General features: G+C 43.1%; 2 protein-coding genes across 2 annotated transcripts; both read right to left on the bottom strand.

The window, feature by feature from the left end:
* Positions 1-2,633: 2,633 nt before the first annotated feature.
* On the bottom strand, positions 2,634-6,889 carry LOC117643703. Its single transcript, XM_034382755.1, has 5 exons — positions 6,732-6,889; positions 6,566-6,646; positions 6,386-6,475; positions 6,193-6,264; positions 2,634-4,016 (listed from the first exon to the last, which is right to left on the bottom strand). The coding sequence occupies exons 1-5, from the start codon at positions 6,785-6,787 to the stop codon at positions 3,011-3,013; spliced, it is 1,305 nt and encodes a 434-aa protein (XP_034238646.1). The 5' UTR covers positions 6,788-6,889; the 3' UTR covers positions 2,634-3,010.
* A 3,100-nt stretch (positions 6,890-9,989) lies between these two features.
* On the bottom strand, positions 9,990-17,288 carry LOC117644066 (ubiquitin carboxyl-terminal hydrolase 36-like). Its single transcript, XM_034383252.1, has 8 exons — positions 16,800-17,288; positions 16,564-16,711; positions 11,084-11,171; positions 10,931-10,998; positions 10,638-10,857; positions 10,376-10,559; positions 10,155-10,288; positions 9,990-10,050 (listed from the first exon to the last, which is right to left on the bottom strand). Exons 1-8 carry the CDS (start codon positions 16,863-16,865, stop codon positions 9,990-9,992), a joined length of 969 nt encoding a protein of 322 aa, XP_034239143.1. The 5' UTR covers positions 16,866-17,288.
* Between the last annotated feature and the right edge of the window lie 9,381 nt (positions 17,289-26,669).

Here is a 26,669-nt window from a genome sequence, read left to right as displayed (position 1 = left end):
TAAGTCACGAAGAAAAGAACCAAAGGTACCTGATAACTTTTTGAATCTGTCTTGAAGCTTATATATGTGGCATGTAAGGTCCTGTTATGTAATTGCTCTTTCATTACACATTTCAGACTCACTCATCTCAGTCCTCTCATGACTATGTTATAAAAAAGGAAACCGAACAGAAAAGGAATGTCAGCCCACTTCTTAGGAAGAAAACAAAAAAACTTTTACCAAAGGTATTTGCCTGTTATTATTTTTGTAAGTTTTTGTATGAGTATTTAAAAGTATTCATTACATCATTTTCTAAACGATACACTCACAGATCCATTTGAGCCAGTCATCTAATGAGAATGAGACACAGAAAGCCATCCTCAAGGCAGATAATGTGAATGTAGCAATGCAACCTGGTGTAAGCATTTGTTAATTTCCATAAATTTTATATTTTTCATTGTCTTTTTTCCATTACTGACATTGACTTCTTTTTTGGTATATTTCCAGAGTGATGCATCTCCTTTCAATGTGCCCCCTGAAGATGACTTTAATCCACCTGTAAGTTTTTTTTTCTTTCCTTTTTTTTTGTACTGACAGCTTACAATTATTAAACTTGTATTTTCTTATGCTTTTTTTATTGATTGATTTGTTAAGGTGTTCTCAACACAAAATATGCCTGAGAGTGAACCTCACAAAAGACAGTTGTTTCATTCTCCTGATAAGACCTTGAATATCACTGGAAGTAACAGTGCATATGAAACAGATTCTTCAAACAAAGTGAGCGCTGATTGCATGGCCACTGTCTCATTTTCTTTCATGCAAAGGGCGCTTGCATTCATCTTTTTAACATCCCATCTGTACAGACTTTGGTGCCCATAACTCTACCTTCAAAGATCATCGCTAAGAACAAAAAGGAGGACCTTCAAGATTTTCTGAAAAGTGTACAACTCTCAAGGGCAGGACGCAAGGCTGAACTAGTCGCCAGGTATGTTGGTAAGACTGCCCTATGCCTTTTTATGTCTCCTTCTCATTTGGAATTTCATCTAGGGTTCAGGGATTCTACAAGGCTCATCCCAACTGTCAGCGGAGAATCATTCCCAAAATGGTTCTTGAAACATCAAAGCGCCTAAAGGTATGCACTAAATCTTTCATTGCCTGTGTTTGCACATTTTCAGTTGCTATGTTTTTCAGAACGTTATATGTTTATGTCAATTTCAGCAGACATGTAGTCAGGCTGTCGCTGCCTTTCCATCTGATGGCTGGGAACCCTTTCCAACCAACGATATCCCGACGTCATTCAATTTTGGAAGGATATACGATTATTTGGTGGAAAGTGCTCCCCAGTATATCCCAGCTGAGCAAACTGATCTGAATACTTCTATCCCAGATGTTGATATGGATTCAGAAGACGAACTTGATCTGGAACTGTCTGTGCGGCCTAATGGTAATTTAAATATTGAAACAATACCCAATTACCTACTACTGGTTTCAATGTCAGAGGTCTACAGTTAAATAAAATTTTATGGTTTGGCTGCAGGTGTTCCTGCCCACTGGAAGACTATTACAGACTTCGAAGAGCACGTAAAGGAGGATGAAGAATTTAAAGACCCATTCGATGAAGAAAGAGGGTTTATTCATGATGTGAAAAAGCTGAGGCAGGGCTTTAAATTCTTGAAGAGCAAACATGCCAGAAATATCAGAGATGTTCTTAAAGGCAATACCTACTTTGTGCGATGTGACATGAAAGCATCAATGGAGAAGGTGTTCTACAGGGTCAAAATTGCTGTATCAGTTCCTTCTGGCAATATCAAACTCTGTGAATGCGAATGTAAAGGCAAGTCCTTGCGTCGCTGTTGTCACATAAGTGGCCTGTTGCTTCTGGTTTGGTGCCATGTAAGACTTAATGGCTATCAAGGTAAGTCATTTAATTTTCTTTTTTGCCTTACAATCGAATTTAGAATGGTGGTCACTCCTTGCCAGATATCTCTCACTGCATCACAACTGGCTGATCGATAATTGAATCTGTGTCCTGCTGCTCTGCTAAAAATATTTCAAGGGTGTATTATTTTTATCTTCTCACAGTTTCTCTTTTCAAATTCAGAAATCTTAATTCATAACGTTTCTTAACCTAATTGTTTAGAGGAACTGTAGCATCATTTTCCAAACGAGAGTTAAAGTATGATGCCATCATCTTCATTCCTAACTTACATCCACCTCATGATCTCGACATAATTACAAGGAGACAGCATGCACTGATTTCCAAATTTAAATCCTGTGTCTGAAACTTTGCCAGTCTCCTCAGACTGTATTGGTCTTACATCCCACCTCAGAGGCTGCATTTCTTTGTGTGCCTTTTCACTCCACCTACTTTTCCACTTCGCCAACTCTCATTATGCAGTGTAGTTCAGCCAGTCGAATGCGATTGTGACTAACACTTTGCTACTAATATGTCATCTTCTTATTTCCCTTCATTTCTCCACTAATAAATAAGGGTGACTTTGTGCATGAGCATGACTTTAAAAAAATGTAATTCCACTGCATGTTGTAGAATAAGGACTAACAAGAACTAACAATATAATACAACTTATTTTAATTTTTTTGGGAATTTAGGTACCCATGAGTGTAGCAGAATGTAGGTAAATATTGTTGGGTTTGTTGAATTGTAGAATTACTCCATATTGTGTACTTTGTAAAGTTTATGTGTTTATTTGTAAATGTGTTTATTTCATTTTTTAGTTGGGACTAATTAGTACTGATAAATGCATGCTTTCTTTCTACCTTTTTTTTCGTTACTCTTTTCAGCTGCTTAATTGTAATGCTTGTAGATTTTCAATAAAAGCTGCCATTGAATCAATGTTGTCAATTTTGTTTTATTGCTGCTAACTCTTCAAGGTATGACACAATAATCACAACACAATGGAACTTAGCACATTGCAAGAAAATTTGTGAACATATTTATTATTCATCAGTATCCACATTGGTTCAAAAATTACAACATCCTCTAATTGACCCGATTGCAAAATAAACATAATCAGTCATCATATTTGGAGCGACGCTTCTTGGTTCTTGACTTGATGGCACGATTGGCGAAGTTTGACAGGTAAGCCGCTACCAGAACTAGGTCATCCATCACTCCCCTCATACTCAAGGGAATTGTGAACCTCAGTAGTCTAAAATCCTTGATTTTCCCAATCGCATGCTCAACATATATTCTTGACTGAGAAATGGCTGAGTTGTACAGTTGTTTTTGAGCTGTCATCGCCGTCACACCTTTCATACTTGGTGGTTTCACTGTCTTGACACCAAGTTTGATCAGATCAGAAGCTACATTGAAACCTCTGTCACACATGACAGCATCACCAGGTTCTAACAGTTCCAACAGGCCACTTTGAATCATAATGTCTTTGTCACTTTTGCTGCCTTCGAAACCTTCACTGACAAACATAAGTGCACCATAACATGAGATGCCAACAACATATTTGAATGTGTTGGAATGTTTGTATTTTGAAAACGTATTATTCTGCTGCTGCGCATTGGAAGGTGTCTGGGTCCTGAATTCAACTCCATCAATAATTATTCTGACATCGGGAAAAGCCTTGAAAGCTGCAGGCCTGTTCTCCTGCTGTTGTTCTCGAGTCACAAACATAGCTCCTTCGAGGCTCTTGAAGGTTTTGGCAACTTTTCGTAGAACAGCGAAGAAAATGAAACCCGCCCAAGCCTTGCTGATGCCAAACTGGTATGCCAAGTCTCTTAAAGGAGTGCCTCTTCGCATCCTCACAAGCATCAGCAATAATCTGCTTTTCGGAGACAATTTGGGTGGTGTTGTTGGTATCTTCTTCGGAGTTGTCATATCGTAGAGGTACTTGAGGCGCATCAGACCATTTTTACCATCAAGTAACAGGTATAAAGCCTCAAAATTAAATTTGGATAGACCAGTGAAAAATCTGAAGTCCTCTTCACTCATATTCTCATTCCATAGCTCATATGAAATCATGCACCGTATGTAGACTATCCTTGAAGCACACAGCTGTCTCTTCCTGAAACACAGATGAAAAATGATTTTACAAAACATGGAATGGGAACACAATAAGTACTCTGACAATGACAAAGGTCAAATAATCATATACATTAGGGTATACGACCAAAATGTGAATTAAAAACCAGGAAAACAAAGCATTTCAATTGAAAAAAAAAAAAAGATTCTAAAAAAAAGACTTTTCATTTAAGGGAAGGCCCCAACACAATAGAAATATGTACCCTCATTCATACAAAATGTAACAGGTAATGACCATTATAATCTTTTACTTCCAGCTCCAACATGTACTTCAGTCCCCAGCTACTGGCGTAAAGGGTCACTGAAGACAAATCCTGGACGCATAAAGGAAAACAGGTATGACTCTGTCAAAGTAAATGTTGAGCGGAGAGCCAACTTCGACACTAGGCCAACACAAGACCAGGTTACAGTTGCAAGTCAAGGGGACTTGAGCAGTTTTGTGGCCTTTCTGTCTGGTAATCCCTACAAGACATTGTGGGAGATGCACATTCCTCTCATATATGATGACTACCCTTTCGAGGACCTGACAAGTCTTGACAAGAAGATCCTAAAATACTTATCACACAAATTTTTGAAAAGTTTGGCAGTGGTTGATACAAACAGAGGAGTGGTGGGAGAACTTTTTACAGAAACAAATCATAAGATGACAGTTTTTGAATTTTTAGAGACTGCTGGGCAAGGTGAGAACCCTACCTGGCTGGCAGCCAGAGGGCTAAGGCTCACTGCATCAACGGTGTACAAAGTGCTGCATTTCAAAACTGTGAAAGCTCGAAGGTCATTTTTAAGAAACCATTTGTGGGGCATGAAGCAACAAGATGACCGAGAGCCATCAAAAGGAGAACCACTTGCCATTGCCCACGGAAAAGCCTATGAGAAGAAAGGAATACAGAAGTACCTGAACTATAGGTGTACATTTGACAGTACAGTGTCTGTGGATGACACCATTGGCCTAACAATGCGTGAAGACTATCCTGAATTTGGATGCAGCCCAGATGGACTTGTATATTCAAATTACAATGCACCCCGCCTCCTAGAGATCAAGTGCCCTTACAGTCTGAGGTTTGCTCATCCAGAAGATTACGAAGACGCTCTGACAGACCGTCAAAAAAGTACATTCTACCTGGAGAAAACTGCTGATGGTGACATTGTTCTGAAAAAAGAACATGCCTATTATTACCAAATTCAGTTCTCCCTGGGCATCCTCGGTTTGGACTATGCAGACCTTGTAATATACACATTTAAAGGAATTTTGGTCATTCCCATCCAATTTGACCCAGATTGGTGGACTGAAAACGCAGAAAAGCTGAAATGCATCCACCATCAGTTACTGGTGCCTGAATATTTTCTGCAGCGAACTCCTCGCAATCTTCTGCCATTTGAGTTCAACATAGATGATGACATCTTAGATACCCCTAAAAAAGGAGTGAATGATTCTTGTGGGGAAGAGGAAGGTTCAGGAGACATTAGTGACTTAATTGATACCCATTCCCTTATATTTGATGAAGATGACCCAGATGAAGTCTACTCTGAACTCTATGGTGATCCTGACGAACTCCAACATCAACAAGAAGATGACCCAGATGAAATTGAAGTCTTAAGTGACCACAGTGAACACTCAAATGGCATGGATGAACTCGAAGATCAAGAGGACCAAGATGAAATTGTGTTCTTAAGTGACCTCAATGAAGATTTCGAGGTTTCCTTCGATGAGGAAGGTGATTGAGTGACAACAATAGTGTCGCATATAGTGTTTCCTATGATGATGAAGGTAACGAGTACTTTTAAATGTCAACCTCATTGAAACACTTGAGGCAAGAAGTTTGTCTTTTAACTTTTAAATGCTATATCCTTTGGTTTTGTTTTTAAACTTTAAAAGGCTGTATCCTGTTGTTTTTATCTCAAATTTAGAAATACTCATTTGTCCTAGTCTGTGATACTGTTTCTTCCAAAGATGAAAGTAACATTTAATTTTAGACTGGAACTTAATAGTTTTTAAGTTTTTTCTTTTGCATCTGATTGTGATAATTGCAATGTTATTGTGATTTTAAGTCAATGATGGTTGTGCTTATTTTAAGGCTGTTTAAGAGTATTTTTAGTACTGATGAAAAAAATTGAGTTGCTCAGGCTCTTAATGTGACTGTTAATGTTCTATTACTTACCATTGTGTTTGTGTCTGTCTCCCTTCTTTTCTTGTTTGGTATGTCTGCTTCATCCTCTTTTGATTCTGCACCCTGCAAAGAAAAGTCATTGTGTGAGAATTTTAAATAATATTTCTGTTCATAAATTTGTAAGGCAGTGCAGAGTTAATGATGAGCATCTGTAAAGTGCAGTGAAGAAGTGTAGGAAACATACCGTTTCAGTAGAATCCACTCTACATCTTTTTCTCTTATGTATAATAAATGGCTCTTCTGCCATATCATCCTCAGAGCATCCAATCTCCTGCTGCAATAATTAATGCAAAAAAAATTAACTGTTGTGGCAATGTGGATTTGGTTGAGCCTTGCACTGAACATTACCTATTACTTTACTCACATTGTTGTTAATTGTTTGGAAAGATTCTGAGACCCACTTCTTACATGTAGACATAGCTCTCTTCTTAGCCTTTCTATTATGCTGAATGGAAAAACCCGATGGTCTTCATTAAGGTGTCCAAAAAAAAAGCATTTCATAAAAATTGGTGAATATTAAGATGACATACCTTTGGAGTTGTTGGTTGACATGCATTAATTTTTTCATATAGCACCATGCAGGCATCACTCTTCAAGTTCCCACTCAGTAGTGATCCATAACTCATATTCGGGTCATTCCATATAAGATTTACACGGATCTGGGCGACCATTGACGATTTCGACCAAATTTGGCACGAAGGTAGCCCTAGGGGTCAGGAACATGCCCATAAATTTTTAGGTCGATATCTCAAGTGGTTTGGTCAGAATCGGCATTTTAATTTTTTACTCTTAAAAAATTTGTAATTTCTTCAAAATGGCTCTAAAAGGCCATTTTTTGTCGGATTTTCATGCGGTAAAGCTATTCCGACGTAAAATGCGACGAGGAATCGGAATCTGCCCTCAGATTTGGTCTAGCGTGATTACCAGGGGAGTAAATTGTGAAAAACATGAAAATGAAGCCTTATTTCACGAGCCTGTCTACCCTAGTAGAAAATCCAAATCTGCACTTCCGAACAGGCTAAATTGTAGTTCATTTCATGGGCTTTCCATATCTGTATTCAAAAATAGTGGGTGTGGCCCTCCCTTAGGAGCTGTAGGCCGCAATAAACAACTCTGCACTCAAATTTTGACTAAATAAAATACACATTTTCGAGCTTTGAAGCTCAGGGGTTTGAGCTACACTCGTGCCGCTTAAACCATTCAAAAGGGAATTTTGAGACGAATCCAACGGTACCAATATGAGCCCGATCGGGTAAGTGGATCCCAAACTGCGCCCAAATGCCGCTAAAATTCAAAATTTGCACTAGATGTTTTTCCAATTAAGAAAGTAAGTAAACGGCAGCATTTTAACTTGTCAAATGTGTACTCATTTACTCAAAATTTCATAAGCTTTCGATTGGTATATAGAAAAATTTGGGGTTTCGTCCTCTAAACACAAGATTTCTCAATTTTACTCAAGCTATGCACGCGAATCGGCTCAGACGCCCCGTGCAGGTAGGCAGCCCATCCGGCGCGCAGGCTTTCCGTCTGTTTGGGGTTGTTTGGCTGTACCCGCCCCATCCCTCGCCGGACCCCGCCCCACGCCCCACTCGCCCCTCTCCGGACCCCACCCCGCCCAACCCCTCACCCCACCCCACCCCCTCCCCCCACCCCACCCCCTCACCCCACCCCACCCTACCCCCCACCCCCCCGCCCCCCCCACCCCGCCACCGCACTCCGCACCTTCAACTCACTTCGGCGTTTAGGCTTCCGCGTCCATCTCCCGGCCGGCAGTCTCTTGGAGTGTCTAGCTTTGTTGTTGCTTGTCGATATTGTTTTCATCAACATATAAAAATTTCAACTAGCGTACCTCGTCTGGAGACCAGCAGCAGGCAGTACCGTCATGGATCGAGGTATGTGTCTGTTATACCTCTACTCCTAGGTTATGGTGTCTTTGTTGTTGTTTTGTCTCAGTGATTTTCTTTGCTTTTTTGGGCTCTTTCCGTCTCATTGAATTTTAATAAGCTCTCTTTGGTCTTAAGGGGGGACCCTGGTGAAAAAATAGCCAAAATTCCAAAATATAGTATTTTCAAAGTTCATAGATAAAAATGTGTATAGAAGGTTTCAGATTCAACAGGTTGAACACCTTTAAGCTAAGTGGGTAGTTTCTTTATCATTTGGAAGGAAATAACATAGAGATCAGTTGTCGTTGGCTTCTATGCTCAACTTCACAGCTTTGCTCAGTCAACAAAAAATTTTGTCGTAGAAAGACTTTCTGCGTTCCTGGTTGACACCTACATGAGTCGTCTTGCATGAACTCTATTCATTGATGACTTGTCGACAAATTTTAGTGACGGAATCTTGATATCAGCCCTACTTTTTTTAAAACACACCTATAAGCTTGAAAAAGGAGATTCTGTCACTAAAATTTGTCGACAAGTCATCAAGGAACAGAGTTCATGCAAGGTGACTCATGTAGGTGTCAACCAGGAACGCAGAAAGTCTTTCTACGACAAAATTTTTTGTCGACTGAGCAAAGCTGTGAAGTTGAGCATGGAAGCCAACGACAACTGATCTCTATGTTATTTCCTTCCAAATGATAAAGAAACTACCCACTTAGCTTAAAGGTGTTCAACCTGTTGAATCTGAAACCTTCTATACACATTTTTATCTATGAACTTTGAAAATACTATTTTTTGGAATTTTGGCTATTTTTTCACCAGGGTCCCCCCTTAAGACCAAAGAGAGCTTATTAAAATTCAATGAGATGGAAAGAGCCCAAAAAAGCAAAGAAAATCACTGAGACAAAACAACAACAAAGACACCATAACCTAGGAGTAGAGGTGTAAACAGACACATACCTCGATCCATGACGGTACTGCCTGCTGCTGGTCTCCAGACGAGGTACGCTAGTTGAAATTTTTATATGTTGTTGAAAACAATATCGACAAGCAACAACAAAGCTAGACACTCCAAGAGACTCCCGGGCCCGGGAGATGGACGCGGAAGCCTAAACGCCGAAGTGAGTTGAAGGTGCGGAGTGCGGTGGCGGGGTGGGGGTGGGGCGGGGTAGGGTGGGGTGGGGTGAGGGGGGGGGGTGGGGTGAGGGGGTTGGGCGGGGTGGGGTCCGGAGGGGGGCGAGTGGGGCGTGGGGGGGGGTCCGGCGAGGGATGGGGCGGGTACAGCCAAAAAACCCCAAACAGACGGAAAGCCTGCGCGCCGGATGGGCTGCCTACCTGCACGGGGCGTCTGAGCCGATTCGCGTGCATAGCTTGAGTAAAATTGAGAAATCTTGTGTTTAGAGGACGAAACCCAACTTTTTCTATATACCAATCGAAAGCTTATGAAATTTTGAGTAAATGAGTACACATTTGACAAGTTAAAATGCTGCCGTTTACTTACTTTCTTAATTGGAAAAACATCTAGTGCAAATTTTGAATTTTAGCGGCATTTGGGCGCAGTTTGGGATCCACTTACCCGATCGGGCTCATATTGGTACCGTTGGATTCGTCTCAAAATTCCCTTTTGAATGGTTTAAGCGGCACGAGTGTAGCTCAAACCCCTGAGCTTCAAAGCTCAAAAATGTGTATCTTATTTAGTCAAATTTTGAGTGCAGAGTTGTTTATTGCGGCCTACAGCTCCTAAGGGAGGGCCACACCCACTATTTTTGAATACAGATATGGAAAGCCCATGAAATGAACTACAATTTAGCCTGTTCGGAAGTGCAGATTTGGATTTTCTACTAGGGTAGACAGGCTCGTGAAATAAGGCTTCATTTTCATGTTTTTCGCAATTTACTCCCCTGGTAATCACGCTAGACCAAATCTGAGGGCAGATTCGGATTCCTCGTCGCATTTTACGTCGGAATAGCTTTACCGCATGAAAATCCGACAAAAAATGGCCTTTTAGAGCCATTTTGAAGAAATTACAAATTTTTTAAGAGTAAAAAATTAAAATGCCGATTCTGATCAAACCACTTGAGATATCGACCTAAAAATTTATGGGCATGTTCCTGACCCCTAGGGCTACCTTCGTGCCAAATTTGGTCGAAATCGTCAATGGTCGCCAAGATCCGTGTAAATCTTATATGGAATGACCCATTCTTCACCTGCAAGTACAAATCATGAGACTGTATGGGTGGAGAACACTTCACTTTGAACTTGAAAACATTATAAAACATTAAAATTTTAGTTACTCTTGCATCGTTGCACTGCACCAAGGAACCAGTTTTACATTTCAATACACAGGTATAGTGGGTTGGTTGACGGTTACTTTCAGAATGAACAACAGAAGACAGTTGATAATTTACATTTGATACAGATAGTTTATCACTAATGGTCACCACTCTTTGCTCATTCCCCTCATTAAGTTCAGTTGGGCTGGAAACATTATTATTATTATTATTAATGACGATCACACATACATGATCTCAGAATTAATTTGTATCACTTGCTTACCGTAAAAAGTGCAGACATAAGACAGGAGGGGTTTCACTAAGCTCAGCACAGTACACAGCCTCATTCTGGTGGCATTCTGGACATCTAGATTTCTCAACGGTTCCTATTAAATAACTCTCTAAGGCCTCTTGCACAGTCTCCACCTCTTTTTCTAGAGGTATTTCCAACACATGAAAAGGTTCTAAATGAGTTTCACTGAATTCACAATTCAGACAGGTTCCTGCATTTAAAAAATACAGGTAAGTAACCTTTGGAAAACATATTACAGCATTGAATCAATAATTATTGATTACCAGTAACTGTTTGTGAGCCGCCGAATAACTCCTCAACTTTTGACTCCTTCCCAGTTCCAGACACCGTCCTGAAATAATCAAGAATTTAATTACATTAGAGATTGAATTTAACTTAAAACCCTTCTTATTTAAAACACATCTTACAACATTGACCTTTGCGCATCTTGAAGTTTGGAGAGAAGGAGAGCAAAGAAATCAAAGACATCATTCACTGCATCACCACAGCACTCTTCATATAATTCTGGTGACACAAAAATTAGTCCCACACTACAGAACACAAAGTTACAAGGAGTTTAATGTTGAGAAATGAGCAATCTCGCCCTGGTGTGATCTCCGCCTTGTATCACTTGGAATCTCTGCCTGGCAGTGCAGGTGCCTGTCCAGTGTCTTTCGTCCGTTTCCGGGGGCTCTCTGTGTGTGTACCTTGTGTGAGAAGGACGTATTAAATCTTGATCCTAAAGTTCATCGTGTTTCATCTGTTATTCTAAATCCCCAAACCTGATATCACAACAGGTTATGGGCCCAGTAGTATTCTGCTTAAATATCAAGTGAAAAATAGTTTTTCTTCGTGAAAAAAAAAAAAAAAAAAATCAAATTCAACTGTGGTTTGTGTGATACGAAAACTTAAAACTGTAAGTACATGTGCGAACTCCTGGTGGAGTCGAAATTGGCTCTTGGAATTTGAGAGACTTGTATTGTGCTTGAAATTAACTCTTATGGACGGTACTTGTACTGGAATTGTGCACCACCGGCTGATCACCGGTTGGGAATACTCCAATAACTGGAGGAATACTCCAATAACTGGAGGAATGCTCCAATAACTGGAGGAATACTTCAATAACTGAAGGAAACTTCCAATAACTGGAAGGAACTCCTGATAAACACAGGAGGAATGTACACTCTGGGTGGAAACCTTAGAGGAAGGAGATGTGCCGGCCTCAAGTGAGGTTAAACGGCCTTCTCCAAACACGCGTGTTGCGCGGGAATAAGAGAGGTTAGGTGCCCTGTGGAGAGTGGTAACTATATGTGCTTTGTATTCTTCTAGGAACAATCATGGAGGATGAAAATCGCTTCCGTGTTCCGCTGTTTGATGGCAGGAATTACGATGATTGGAAGTTCCGCATGGAAGTGTTCCTCCGCAAGGAGGATGTGCTGGAACTGGCCGAGACCGGTTTGGTGTCGCTCCAGGCGCCACTGGAGGACCATGAGGACGACTCGGACAGAGTTAGGCGGCGGAAGGCAGAGGCTCGGGAGGACGCCAGGAAGCGCGACCTAAAGTGCCTAAACTTTATTGTCAGCAGGGTCGCGGATTGTCAGCTTGAGTGTCTGAAAGGCACCAAAACCGCGAAGGAGGCATGGGATGCCTTGAAGTCAAACTTCGAGAGGTCGACATGCCTCAGCAGAGCGGCCATCATGAAAAAGTACATGAGCCTGAAGTACAGACCGGCCTCCTCAACATTCCGGGAGTACTGCACGGAGTTTGACAAGACGCTCCGAGAGCTCCGGCAGACTGGGGCTGTGAAGGACGAAATGGACACAGTGCTGGAGTTCATTTTCAGCATGCCGCCGGAGTACGAGAGTATTGTGTCCGCCATACGGATCGTGGAGGCGTCGAGGCTGACTCTCTCGTTTGCCCGTCTGAGGATCGAGGAGTATGAGCAGAGTCGACCGGTGCAGAAGCGTGCCCCGAAAGCTGAGTCGGCTTTCTCTGCCAAGGGCCATCGGACCCAACCGTACTCTTGCCACAGGTGTGGTGGTCTCGGGCATATGCGGAAGGACTGCGAGACTCGTGAAGAGAACATCCCCCAGGTCAGAGAGGCGGCTGCCCGTGCCCGTGCCCGTGGCCAATTTCAAAATTGGCGCTCCAGCCGGGGTGGCGGGCAGGCACATCGAGGCGGCTACGCGGAGAGGGCGCAGCCAACGGCAGCTCCCCCCTCCAGAGGCGCTCCATCCGGCCGTGGACGGGGACTCAGAGGCTTCGGTCGAGGTGGCCGTGGCGGTGGACATCAAAACAACAGCCGGGCCATGAACGCAGCAGAAGCTCCAGCAGACGACAACAATGGCGGAGTGATAGACAAGAGCTTCAGCTTCATGTGGAAGGAGGATGACGAGGTAGTTGTGGTAGAATCTGATTTCGAAAAACTAACTGCTGATGTTTTAGCTCTACGAGTCGACGAGAAACTTACTGAAGTCAGGTTTATTTTGGACTCTGGTGCGTCGAGACATCTGGTCAGACCTGATGTGCCGGTCTCTAACCTAGTGAGGCTGGAAAAACCAGTGGTGATCCAAGTAGCAAAGTCTGGAGTGGCTCTAAAAGGCTGGTCCAAAGGAACTCTGTATGGTTGGGTGAAAGTCCATGGAGTGGACCAAAGACTTGACATGGAAGTCCTTGTGGTAGATTGTCTTTCACATAATTTGTTATCTATTTCTAAATTAGACGATAAGGGTTATATGATTGCATTCTGGAATAGCCAGTGCAATATCTATGATAACGGGTCCTTAGTTGCTACAGGAAAAAGGGAAACTAACCTGTATGAATTCAATGTTTTAACGTCAACAGACTGTGGTGAGTTGTCGCTTCTGACTGAAGAGGAACGACTTTGGCACAAACGTTTTGGTCACCCAGGAAATGACAATTTGAAGAAAGTGTCTCAGATGGTGGAAGGTATGGTGAGACTAAAGTGTGAAGGTCGTGAATTCTGTGATATTTGTGTACAGGGAAAACAGGTTAAATCCCCCTTTCCAGGTTCTAGGCCGAGGACCACCAGAGTACTGGAGAGAATCCATAGTGATCTATGTGGTCCTATCCGTCCCATTGCTTACAACGGCTTCAAATATGTTATGACCCTAATTGATGATTTTTCCCATTTTATAGTGGTGTTTCTACTAAAAAGCAGAAGCGAGGTGTTTAGATGCTTAGAGTCTTTCATTGCCAGAGTGAATGCAAAGTTTGGTCATGGTATTAGTGTATTTCGGTGTGATAATGGAAGCGAATATGTAAATAATGAAGTCCAGGAGTTGTTCAGAGTAAAGGGCATTAAAATGGAGCTTAATATTCCATACACACCTGAAAATAATGGAGTTGCAGAAAGACTGAATTTCACAATCCTAAATAAAGCTAGATGCATGTTATTTGGTAGCAATCTCAGGAAGAGTTTCTGGCCCGAAGCTGTACTAACTGCTGTCTATCTGTTAAACAGGTCACCAACTCGGGCTATTAACCAGGAGGTCACTCCATTCCAACTGTGGTCCGGGGAAAAGCCTAAAGTCTCCCACCTAAAAGTGTTTGGGTGCGTGGGCTATGTGAAAACACCAAAGGAACTCCTGAACGGAAAATTTGATTACAGAAATAAGAAATGTGTTATGTTGGGTTATTGCGACAATGGATATAAGGTGTGGTGTATTCCTGACAGGAAAGTTATGTTTGCAAGAAATGTTGTGTTCGATGAAAGTAGAAATAAGTTTGATGATGAAGAAGATTGGATATATGGTTCAGAGAACGAACCAGACTTACAGGTTGGAGAGGAAGATGTTGCTGATGAGGAAGATGTTGCTGATGAGGAAGATATTGCTGATGAGGAGCCAGTGCCAGGAGGGGGTGACGAGGCTGTCCCTCAGGAGGGGCCAGCAATTCCTGATTTCCAGGTTGAGGAGTTCGACGAGGAGCACCCTCAAGGAGTAAGGAGAGGTGCAAGGGTGCGAGTCCGTCCACAGCATCTCGAAGATTATGTTACTATGGCCTTGATTGCTGAATTTGTTGACAAATGTGAATGTGAACTTATTGTACCTCCCCAGGAAGGAAACTTGTGTCTTACCGATCAGGAGATTGCCTTGTCCGCATTAAGCTGTTGTAGTAATGCCCCTGATTCCTACAGGTCAATTGAGGGAAGGGAGGATGCTCATATATGGAGGGAGGCTGTGTCGGAGGAATTGACATCCCTGGTTGACAGCAATACGTGGGATCTGGTCGACAGGCCTGATGGAAAAACTCCACTTAACTGCATGTGGGTCTTTGCAGCAAAGGAGAATGGAGAAGGGGAGATGGTGAGGGCCAAGGCCAGGCTGGTAGTTAAAGGGTGTGGTCAAAAGCCTGGAGTCGATTTTCATGAGATCTACGCTCCTGTCGCCAAACTAATTACTGTAAGGATATTTCTTAGCTTAACTAATCAACAAAATATGACAGTGTTCCAGCTTGATGTCAAAAACGCGTTCCTGAATGGGGACCTCAAGGAGGAAATCTATATGTGGCCCCCTGAAGGTTTAGTTCTCAAAGATTACAGTAAGGTATGTAGACTAAACAAGACACTCTACGGCTTAAAGCAGGCGCCCATGGAGTGGAACAAGAAGTTTGATAGCACGGTTAAGTCCCTCGGTTTAGTCAATGTCATAGTGATCAGTGTCTCTATGTGTATAAAAATAATGGTGAGTGTATGTATCTTCTGTTGTATGTTGATGATTTCCTGTTGGCAGGTGTTAATGTAGATTTATTGTCCAAAGTTAAATCCAAGCTAATGTATATGTTTCAAATGAGAGATTTAGGTGAAGTGTCATATTTTCTAGGAATTAAAATAAGTCGAGTTAATGGGGGCCTGTTCCTGAGTCAGGAAGCCTACATTAATAAAATGTTGTCAAAGTTCAGAATGGAAAATTGTGCTACTATCAATACTCCACTTGAGATTAAACCCTCTAGGGTTTCTAATGGTGAATCTGTACTTGGTGTTAAACCTTACAAGGAGTTAATAGGAAGCTTGATGTATGCTTGTATGGCTACTCGCCCAGATATTTGTGCGGCTGTTAATCATTTTAGTCAGTTCCAGACCAACCCTACCACAGATCATTGGAAGGGATTAAAACGAATTCTTCGGTATCTCAAAGGCACCTCTAAATGGGGACTGTGGTTCAAATCTAACTCTCTCAACCCTCTGACTCTGCATGTAGATGCAGATTTTGCCAACGAACCAGGACGAAAATCAGTCTCTGGGATTGTGGTAGAAATGTACGGTGACTGTGTTGCTTGGGCAACCAGAAAACAAATATCTGTTGCTCTGTCTTCTACTGAGGCAGAGTATGTGGCTTTGTCTACTGGTGTGAGAGAGCTATTGTGGTTAAGACAACTTCTAAATGAGTTAGGAGTAAGGGGTTTGGACAAACCCATTCCTGTCTTTGAAGATAACCAGGCGGCCATTCATGCGCTCAAAACGTGGGACATGAAGCGCCTTAAACATGTAGATATCAAATACAACTTTGTTAAGGACTTGTACCATAAAAATGTTATATCTGTCTTCTATCAACCTACGGGTGAACAAGTTGCGGATATTATGACAAAAGGGTTGTCAATCGATGTTTTCTCCAAGCATAGAAAAGGACTTGGTATGTGCTCGATTGAGGAGGGGTGTTGAGAAATGAGCAATCTCGCCCTGGTGTGATCTCCGCCTTGTATCACTTGGAATCTCTGCCTGGCAGTGCAGGTGCCTGTCCAGTGTCTTTCGTCCGTTTCCGGGGGCTCTCTGTGTGTGTACCTTGTGTGAGAAGGACGTATTAAATCTTGATCCTAAAGTTCATCGTGTTTCATCTGTTATTCTAAATCCCCAAACCTGATATCACAACATTTAATATAAGTATTCCCAACATACCCTTCAGCAGAGCCATCAAAGTTTCCTTGTCATCACTTACAAGAGACTTTAACAATTTTCCGAAACTGCACAAGAGGCATTCCGCTCTCGTGCATTCTTCAATGTGCCTATTTAATAAATTGGGAATGTCAGAAATATTCATGAGAACCTGAAAAAGACAAGAATATTCACTGAATAAATCAATGAATGCAAAATAAATAACAAGAAAACAAGATCGCAATGCATGAACAACGTACCTGCAGCGAGACGCTCAGTTGGCTTAAGCCATTACCACCCAGACTGGGGATGCCCTTGGGTTCCATTATTTTATTCAAGCAACTGCAAAGAAATGAAGTAAAATGAGTGGTGTAAAAGCACAGGAGACTGGAGTGTTGTGGGTCTAGGTATCGGAGCAGGTGTCATCGAAGGGTATTGACATAATTTCAATCTCAATGAGAAATACAGACAAGTGACACTTTCTGACAGTTTCTAATAACATTTAAAACCAACAAAAGTAATTTCTTTGGCTTGTCACTTCATAAAACATTGATTTCAGACGTAAACAAAGGGCGACACGGCCGGTTGGTGAGGTTATGTTGTTCACTTTTTGCCATATTCGTCTTATTGCACAGAAATATTGTCAGAAATACACAAGGACCACTATATTTCGTCTTAGAAATAAATAATATGTGTACATACCTTAGTCAGCGGATCACAATACGATATTTAACGTTATGCGGATAGTATACGCGCCAAACGCCTTCCGAAAGTCCCCAAAGATGGCGCTCGCGACGCGACCCGGCTTCCCCCACTCCTATCCACCATATTCCGCCCGATTTCCGGTTTTGTGCTTCTTCTTGTTCTTCACTCGCGAGGACTAGAATAGACTATTTAAAGTCGTGGCTGAGGGAAGCATCGTTTTGTTAGCCAAGCGGTAAATTTCACATTTCGACTTGGAATTTCATGTGCCACTGGCTCTACAAATTCACTGTCGCGGTTTGGAAAGTGACCTTTCCATAGCCAGTGGCGCTTTAAACACACTTTCGTGTCTGGCTAAGAAAATTCAAGAAGCCATTGGCTACATAAATTTAAAGATATTTTTTACAGTGTGTTTTTAGCAGATGATACCTTTAGTACTTTAAAACGTACCTAGAACAATATAAAACACTTAAAGGTGTCAGCTAGCTTTTACTCGAGAGTCCAGAAACCAAGGCTGTATCCTAACAATAATGGGGGCTGGCTGCCCGGGCGGGCTGGTGAGTGAATGAGTGAGGCACAGCCTGCGCGACGCATCGACAACTCCTCCTCCGGGTACAGCGCGAGCGGCACCGGCCAACAATGCCCTCCCCCCTCTCACACAGTCCCTCCCTGGGTACAGCGCACAGAACAGCAACAATGCCTCACGGCTCGGCACGGCTCAGCGCGCTCGAGGCACAGCGCGGCGGTGCAAACCACAGCTCGGCTCGCACCAACACTGTCCAGCTCGCTTAGGTCTATGTATTTTATTGGGCTATCTATTTCATTTCATACACAATTATGAATAATCGCGAAATACTACCTAGAAGAAAACCAAATGAGTATCATCTGCTTTCATTAACGTTCGTTGAATGATATTTTTTTTAAACGAACTCCGTCCACCCCCTTTTCTCGAAAACCAATGTTCCAAAAGTGCCCCGATTTCTTCAAAAGTTAGGTTTTAGTGGCCCCTTTGATAAGCGCTTGGTCGGAAGAATCGTATCTCAGCCTAGCGACCAGTGCGTGGCGAGATACAGTGATTGTAAACGGTACAAGAAATGAACTCCGTCCACCCCTTTTCAAACTGCATATTTCAGCATAAAAATCAGGTTGTCCCGTAACAAGATTGATCAGAATGAATTGTGTCGTCACTTATATGCACTTAAAAGGCACCACAGACCTGCATTTAAATCGTTTTTTTAGGGGAAATGGCGAACATAACCTCAAATTGCCGTACGGCGCATGGCACCCGTACACCTATGGTTGCCGGTTTGGCCGGCGCTTCTCTCTGTTCTGTTCAGCGCTGTGCTGTGCACTTAGCTGGGGATCATTTTACTTTCTTCCACTTCTGTTTTGACCACCCTTTGGCATAATCTACGACCGTTACCTAGCCTTAGAACTTGAAAAAAAAAACAGCAATTTGAAATTTGATTATGAACTATAAATTTCTCCCAATCTTTTTTGGGCTGTCATTTCTAAACCCGTGGGCCGATTTCGCGGAGGCTTCGTATTTTAACCCTTCTAGTAGTCCCATATCGCCTCCGTGCAAAAATAATTTTTTTCGGGAACCTTTTGTTTCAAAAGTATCCTCGGCCTAAAATGACAACCTACGCTGATAATCACCCGGATGACAGTCCGAGCGTGGACGAGCTACAAGTTGACTTTCGTTTTCTCCCCTATGAAAAGCGAGAGAATTTAGTGAAACTATGACGGAAACTGCGCTTGACGGAACTTTCAATCAGATGTTCACTGTAAATCCAAATCAATACTTTTAGTACCTTAACTAAATAACAAAATAATCGCACTCCAGGATGCGATAAATCGTGGGAATCGCAAGCTCGGTTTTATCGCAAAAATTTGTAGTAAAAGTATCGCAAAATGAATGACAGTGTATTGCCAAATTTTGGCGATACTTCTGTGTATCGCCGTTCTGAAGACATTACTTTTCCGTAAGGCCGTTTATTGGCGATACTCAATTGTATCGCCAGAAAATGTACTTTAGTATCGCCTTTGCATTTGCAGTGTTTCCAGCTGACTAACGCCTATCGCCTCAGAAATGAGCCATACGTTTGGTACAGTAGTTCAACTCAACGTCTAGACACGTCTTTTCACGCATAGGATGACTTTTAAAACCTAATAGGTAACGTGCGAGGGGGAGGGGGACATTAAGAAATTGTTACACTTGTTACGACCCACCGATCTCACGCACAACTTTACTGCAAGAAATAGTGTGAATAGTACAACAAAAGTACAACTTAAACTGTACAATAAAAGTACAACAGGGATTGTATAAAATACAACGAGAGTTGCACAAACCACAACGAGGCCTAGACTGCCCAGCACTCGTCATGCCGGCTCCATTGTACTTTGTACAACAATTGCTGTACTTTGAAAGTACAATAAATTCCCGATAAAAAATTTGCCAGTGATTTAAGTACTATTGTTGTGGTATTTTCTTGCAGTGTTCTTCCCTCACACTCACTGCACTCCCCTTACTTTTACGCCACAGGGATTCGTTTATTGGGTGATAAGACCATGCTGATTCTGAATGCGGTGGTGGTTTTGAGCAGGGACCACTCCTTGTAGTTTTATTTTTTTCGTAGGTATTTGATGAAAATCGGAGTACGGTGGACATTTTTTAAGAGTCCTGAAAGCCGGGTTAGCAAACTTAACAAACAAGATGTTCCAATGCCGGGACACCGTGCAATGCGTTAGCATTGACACTTTTGAATTTTCCGGCGTTTTGATTTCTTTGTATCGCTGAATTTAAATTTTGACGGGTGCAAGGTGGGACACCTCCGTGAAGCTGGCAGAACCCAATATTGCACAATTGATCAGACATGTCTCAAAAAATTGAGCACGAATTGAGCAATCGATTGCACTATACCGTTTTATTTGTGCATGCTCGGAACAGTACTTACAGCGTCTTGCTATTGGGTTCTGCTGGGTTCACGCCGGCAGCGCCCAATCGAGCTACAGCAACGGGACAGGTGCCAAAAAATTGAGCACGAATTGAGCAACCAATTGCACTATACCGTTTTAATTGTGCGTTGAAACGAAGGTCATAATCCACCACAATCGTTTTCCCAGGTAACACTTACCAGCAGCGCCCAATCGTGTTACAGCAACGAGACAGGTGCCAAAAAATTGAGCACGAATTGAGCAACCGATTGCACTATACCGTTTTAATTGTGCGTTGAAACGAAGGTCATAATCCACCACAATCGTTCTCCCAGGTAACACTTACCAGCAGCGCCCAATCGTGCCACAGCAACGAGACAGGTGCCAAAAAATTGAGCACGAATTGAGCAACCGATTGCACTATACCGTTTTAATTGTGCGTTGAAACGAAGGTCGATTGGGCACTGCTGATAAGTGTTACCTGGGAAAACAATTGTGGTAGATTATGACCTTCGTTTCAACGCACAATTAAAACGGTATAGTGCAATCGGTTGCTCAATTCGTGCTCAATTTTTTGGCACCTGTCTCGTTGCTGTAGCACGATTGGGCGCTGCTGGTAAGTGTTACCTGGGAAAACGATTGTGGTGGATTATGACCTTCGTTTCAACGCACAATTAAAACGGTATAGTGCAATCGGTTGCTCAATTCGTGCTCAATTTTTTGGCACCTGTCTCGTTGCTGTAGCACGATTGGGCGCTGCAGGTGTTACCTGGGAAAACGATTGTGGTGGATTATGACCTTCGTTTCAACGCACAATTAAAACGGTATAGTGCAATTGGTTGCTCAATTCGTGCTCAATTTTTTGGCACCTGTCCCGTTGCTGTAGCTCGATTGGGCGCTGCTGGCGTGAACCCAGCAGAACCCAATAGCAAGACGCTGTAAGTACTGTTCCGAGCATGCACAAATAAATCGGTATAGTGCAATCGATTGCTCAATTCGTGCTCAATTTTTTGAGACATGTCCGATCAATTGTGCAATATTGGGTTCTGCCAGCTTCACGGAGGTCGATGACCTCATGCCGTTGCCATGGAGATTGTTATTTTATGTTTCAGCGTTTTGCTCAGAACCCAGCCTCTACACCAAAAACATTAGAGGTTCTCGGGAACCCCTCAAAAAAAATCTAAACAACAAATAATCATATAGCAATAAGACTATCAGTTGAGTAGGAAAAATTCGGAAGTTTTGTCTTGTAAACAGGGGAGGTGCACGGTACGCCAGACAGTGGTTTGTCGTAACAGGCTTTGCGATGCTGCGCCGGTCCGACAATCCACGCCTGGCGTTTACAACTGCCTGCGGCGCAGGCCTGCGTTCGGCAAGCTCTTTGGCCACGCATCGGTACTCAAAGGGACATGATCGCAAGTCGAAACAGAATTCGGTTTTTGCATCAGAGCTCCCTTGCAAGTGCGGAGTGACGGGTTCGCTGGTCACACTGCATGACACCTTTGAGAAGGCACACTTGGAATTCCGGTTAAATTCTGTACTTTTGGGATTCAAACCTAGCTCGAAGGTCATAACCGATTCCATTTTCGTCATCAGCACCAGCTTGAACATATGAAATGATGTAAACCTTGGCATGAGAACAAATGTCATTAGAAAGTTGACTTTTCCTGCCGTTTTTAAAGTGTTTTTTGGCAGTTATGAACAAACGGATTGAGATAGAAAGCTGAAATTTGGGGAGTGGTGAGCCACGGGCACACCTAATAAGCTTTCAAAATCTCTGTAAGATCGGCTGAGCCGTTCGGGAGGAGTAATGCACCCACACACGCGCGCAGACAGAAAAAGTTTTTTAACCCCACTAAAGTAACGGGCTACGCCATCGATCAGCCAATAAATTGAGACAAGGTAGGTGTCTCATAATTGGTGAATTTTCAGTGCAGGTTGTACTTCTCCTTTAAAGTTGCTTGGCAAAACTTGATTCTTCATCACTCTCAACTTCTACAGAAAAAATTGTTGAAGAGCTCTCTTTGCTGCGGCCGCCATCCTTATCTGTTTCTTACTCTTCTACTTCTCCCTTTAAGTGACAAAGCCTTCGCCATACTTCTACGAGGTATTTCTTGGCATCTTTGATATCAGTGGGGTCAAGCAAGGTAAGGTAACGTGGGTCCATCAGTAAAGCAGCTTTAAACTCTGGGTAGCCAAACAGGCTGGACAACTTTTCTCCCTTTTCGTGGTTGGCATACATTTCTGATTGTTTCCTTATGTCCATTGCTGTGCAGAGTGCAGAGGGCCTTTGCTAATGGATACCTCATTATGGGGGTCATTTTGTTGTCCGAAGAGTTTTTGCAAAATGTGCGGAGTGAAAGGTGTTTATGTTTTACCAAATATCACAAAATCCAGACAATTTATTTTTGTTTTATTTCTGCGGAATATTTGTTGTGTTATCTAAAAGAATGATTTTCTTTCGGTTTTGACCGCTACAGGAAAAGAAATAAATAGATTATTCGCAGCCTCAATAGTAATAGGGGTCCTCCTTTGTTAATGCGATTAGCATTGCATTCTTTTAGTCGTTTCTACGCCCTGCCCCAACCGTTAGTTTGTTAAAGTCTTCGACCATGGAAAGGTGCTGAACGCGACAGCACTCAGGTAAAACGAAAGCGTAACTCTATGCTTGAGTCAAGCATAAAGCTACGCTTGAAGACGTTACGCTTGACTTGAAGCATACCCTGCAAATACCCCCATGCATTTAGATTGGGGAAATCTTGGTGGATGAGCCTGTTACGCTTGAAATCAAGCGTAAGCGTAACATAATTACGCTTGAAAATAGTGGGTAATACTACGCTTTAGTTTTACCAGTGAGACATTTTCACCCTTCCCTGTTGAGTTCACTGTCACAGGTTGCACTCTGCCATGACACCATGACGTTTGTACGGGAGGGTAATGTAAACTACGGGGTATTCAGGTGTTAAAGTATTTATTCGAAATGTGCTAGACGTGATGACTTTAACATAACGTCTCTCAAATCTCGAGACTACCCAACTTTTTAACGTCCCTCTTCGCCTGAAAGAAGGTGCTCGTACGGCCTGGAAGTGTTAAAAACGATTTTAATTAACATTCCGCCCAGCGAAGTCTCGATCACTTCTACGATTGTAGCTATTCTTCGTTTCGCTTCTGCCTAATCTGCTTTAAGGGGGACATCACTCCCAAAACAGTGCTGTTGTAACGTCATTAAAAACAAACACATAGAGTATAAACCAACACTAAGTCAATCCGCTAGGGCACCGTCACCGTCACCCAAATTTGGGGAACAGAGCGTGCGTCACCCAATGAAAGTTGAAAGTGCAATGGTGACTCAATCTCAGTGACGAACGTTCAACGTTCTTCGAAGGCAACGAGGGACAAACAACTTCGTCAAATTTGTACACCGTCACCGTTATTCCCTATTCACGTTATTTCATTGTTATTCCAACGTCATTTCGCGCTATTTCCCGTTATCTCACGTACTATCACGGGAAATGTACACTTAGTTTAAGTTGTTTGCCCCTTGAGGCAAGTATGCAGGATGCAATGATTGCTTGTATTATTGCTACCTACTTCCTCTGCAAGTCAGGGTGTAGCTTTGGCTTGGGAGAAAGAACCTTGGGCGCGGCCTTAGGCGCAGCCTTCTGGGGCCTCGGTGGCTTGTTGCCCATGGGGGAGCGCTTGTTGAGGGCGTGGAGCGGGCGCTTCTCGAAGGGATTCCGTGCGCCGCATTGCTGACAAATCTGGAACAAAGTGGCGCCACAATCATTGCTGTGTGAACCGGAACGTAATCTAATGTGCTGGCAGCGCTAATACCGCAAAGCTCTTCGAGAATACACTGTGGCAAAAAGGTACGGAAAATTCTGTCAATTTTTTTTCCCAAGATTCTCCGTAGCCCGCTTATCAATATTTTCCGTAGGATATTACAGTCTTCTCCGTAGGTCGTAAGAGACTGTATAGTCGTACCGAAAACACTGTACGGGCCTGCAACGAATACTGTAAGGCTCTACGGAGAATATTGCTAATAAAAGGGGGCTACGGAGAATTACCACAAGCTGTTGACAGAATTTTCCGTAGCCTTTTGCCCCGGTGTACAACAGGTACTGCTCTGCCTAAGAGTCCAGCACAGGCACATGCACAGGTGAAACAGATGCATATAAACTTTTTGCTTGCTGGGTCCCCAAACGAAAGTGATAAGAAAAGGGGAACTGTACAGTGTTTCTTCTCTGACGAGACTAGACGGGGCATCCCATGAAGTAAGGGAGGCTGGGGCAGTTACTGACATGAATTAAGGGAGGGTGGGGCAGTTACTGACACTTGGAAATTCTCACAGATTCCGTTTTACATGTGCGCCTAACATTTGCAAGTGACAAATTCAGGCAACCACTACACTGCAGTCGAGAAGCGCCTCAAATTTCCAACTTACAGCCAGCAAAACGACAACCAGAAGCAAGGCGACGATGGTGAGCTTCATGGTGATGAATGTAGTCTGTATTGCGATGCCGAGCCTTAAATACGGCCGCCCTTGTGAAGGCGATGCACGATTTTGCCATTTTTATGTGCTGTTCACGAATGCTCACCGTGCACGTGAAGGGGCTTGTCAGGGAAGAGCCATGGCCACGCAGACCTACAAGAAAAGCGTCGCACAGTCGCACACTGGCCTTCGCACTACGGACCACGTTTCATGAACTACAAGCGTATTCAGGTGCGAGATGACCCCAAACTCAAGTAAACGGATTGGGCTAAAATTTTGAACACGTGTTCGGAACACACTTTTGGTGCACCCTACAAATTTTTTGGCACTGGTTCAAATTTGAACAAAGATATTGAACATTGAATTGTTCAATCCTCGTGCAGCTCACCCACCAAAAGTACGAAACGTAGACCAAAACTAAAAACATATTAGTGCAGTAAAAATGAGCGCCTATACTCTATGGAGTGCCCAGGGGCGCCATTGTCACCCGCCCCACTTTTTAGGGTGCCAAATGTCACCCAGTTTCTGGTCACCTTTGTCACCCAGTTTCGGGGTGGACAAATCTTACAATAACCGGTCCTCTCCCACGGTAGAGCATGCACAGATTCTAGGCACCTCTGGCACCTTAGTCGCTGCAGAGCCATGGGTGAAGGCAGGTTCTTTAACAGTTTGTCCACCCCGAGACCAGGCGATAAAGGTGCCCAGAAACTGGGCGACATTTGGCACCCTAAAAAGTCGGGCGGGCGATAAAGGCGCCCAGTTTCTGGGCACCCCATATTTGGAGTGTAGGCATTGCGAGTAGTAAGGAATACCCATCCGGACATGCCGCCATCTTGAATACCCATTCGGACATGGCACAAGGGCACGAAATCTAACCTTACCCAACCTAACCTAACGCAACGTATTTTTTTCCTTCAAGTCAGGACTTGTCTTAGTTCAATGGGGCCTTGTGGTGGGCATCTCCCCTGCGCGCCACTTTTCCTTGTATTTTTTGCGGTTATATTAGTGTTTAGGGTTTTGTATTATATTAGTTTTTGTATTTTATGTATTTTTTGTGGAGCAAAGAAAGGTGTTGATGGAGCAGCTTATGTTTTGGTGGCATAGTGCTCTTCCCAGTGCGACAGTTTGCACGCGTTGGTTTGTGCGCACTTTATGTCATCCCGGTGTCTGTGCTCCTCGATGTTGCACTGCATTGTGGGGATACGAGCGAGATCTGCAACTCCAAAATCGTTCACATTGATGATCCCTTCTTCGGGGAGGAATGACTGAATCCACATCATGGGAACATGGGAACGAACAGCAGTGGCACAAGTCTTGGGCCATCAGTTTACTTCAACAACCGATTTAAGACAATAAACTAACCTTTCAGAAGGGCGCCCCGAATAGAAGAACGAACCTTAACCTTATATATAAGGCCATTTATAGCAAAAACCGGTAACTCTGTCAGTGGATCGGCCGGATCCGCACCAACAGGCTCCATACTGCTTTCTTTCTTTCTCACACGAGGTCTCTAGCACGAAAAGGCAACAACAGAGGACGTAATCCACACTCTTCTTCTTGACGAGGTCAGGATCTTCCTTTTCCTGTCGGTGCCGGTTGGGCCGGTCCATGCGATTTGGCAACGCTGCAAGTTACGGCCACCGCCTGCTACAACTGTCTGATCGCTAAAAGGCTCGTTGGCTCGTTTCTCTAACGAAACGTAGCTCTTGTCCGTTCGAACCCTTCTATGTCTCGTGTTTGGAGGTTTGACGCTCAAGTAAGGCGATACCATGGACCACGAAGAAACTGCTCCATGTCCTATATACAAAGGGCCAGATGAAGGGTAAAACTATCTGTTGGCTATGAATTACGTTTTTGTACAACTGCCTATGTCAAGCCCTCTCATTCTTCACGAATGTTCAGGTTCCAGATATCGTGTGATTCCTGCCTTAAATGGTACCATGGCAGGTGCGTGGGCCAATACAAGAAAAACGCGATTTGGCATTGCCCTTTGTGCTGC

The sequence above is a fragment of the Thrips palmi genome, unplaced genomic scaffold, assembly GCF_012932325.1.
Source record: "Thrips palmi isolate BJ-2018 unplaced genomic scaffold, TpBJ-2018v1 HiC_scaffold_17, whole genome shotgun sequence".
Lineage (NCBI taxonomy): Eukaryota > Metazoa > Arthropoda > Insecta > Thysanoptera > Thripidae > Thrips > Thrips palmi.
The sequence above is the reverse complement of the archived record's forward strand: the minus strand, read 5'-3'. Positions and strand labels throughout refer to the sequence as shown.

Bases quoted from the DNA above. Each gene is read 5' to 3' on its own strand.
- LOC117643703 (XM_034382755.1), bottom strand. From the start codon at position 6,787: ATGCCTGCATGGTGCTATATGAAAAAATTAATGCATGTCAACCAACAA. The intron at 6,265-6,385 runs GTATGTTTCCTA...TTTTCTTTGCAG, and splicing joins GAGTGGATTCTACTGAAACG to GGTGCAGAATCAAAAGAGGA. The intron at 4,017-6,192 runs GTAAGTAATAGA...TCTGTGTTTCAG, and splicing joins AGACAGACACAAACACAATG to GAAGAGACAGCTGTGTGCTT.
- LOC117644066 (XM_034383252.1), bottom strand. From the start codon at position 16,865: ATGGAACCCAAGGGCATCCCCAGTCTGGGTGGTAATGGCTTAAGCCAA. The intron at 10,858-10,930 runs GTAATCAATAAT...TTTTAAATGCAG, and splicing joins CGGCTCACAAACAGTTACTG to GAACCTGTCTGAATTGTGAA. The intron at 10,051-10,154 runs GTTTGATCAGAA...CATGCGGTAAAG, and splicing joins TTAGGTCGATATCTCAAGTG to CTATTCCGACGTAAAATGCG.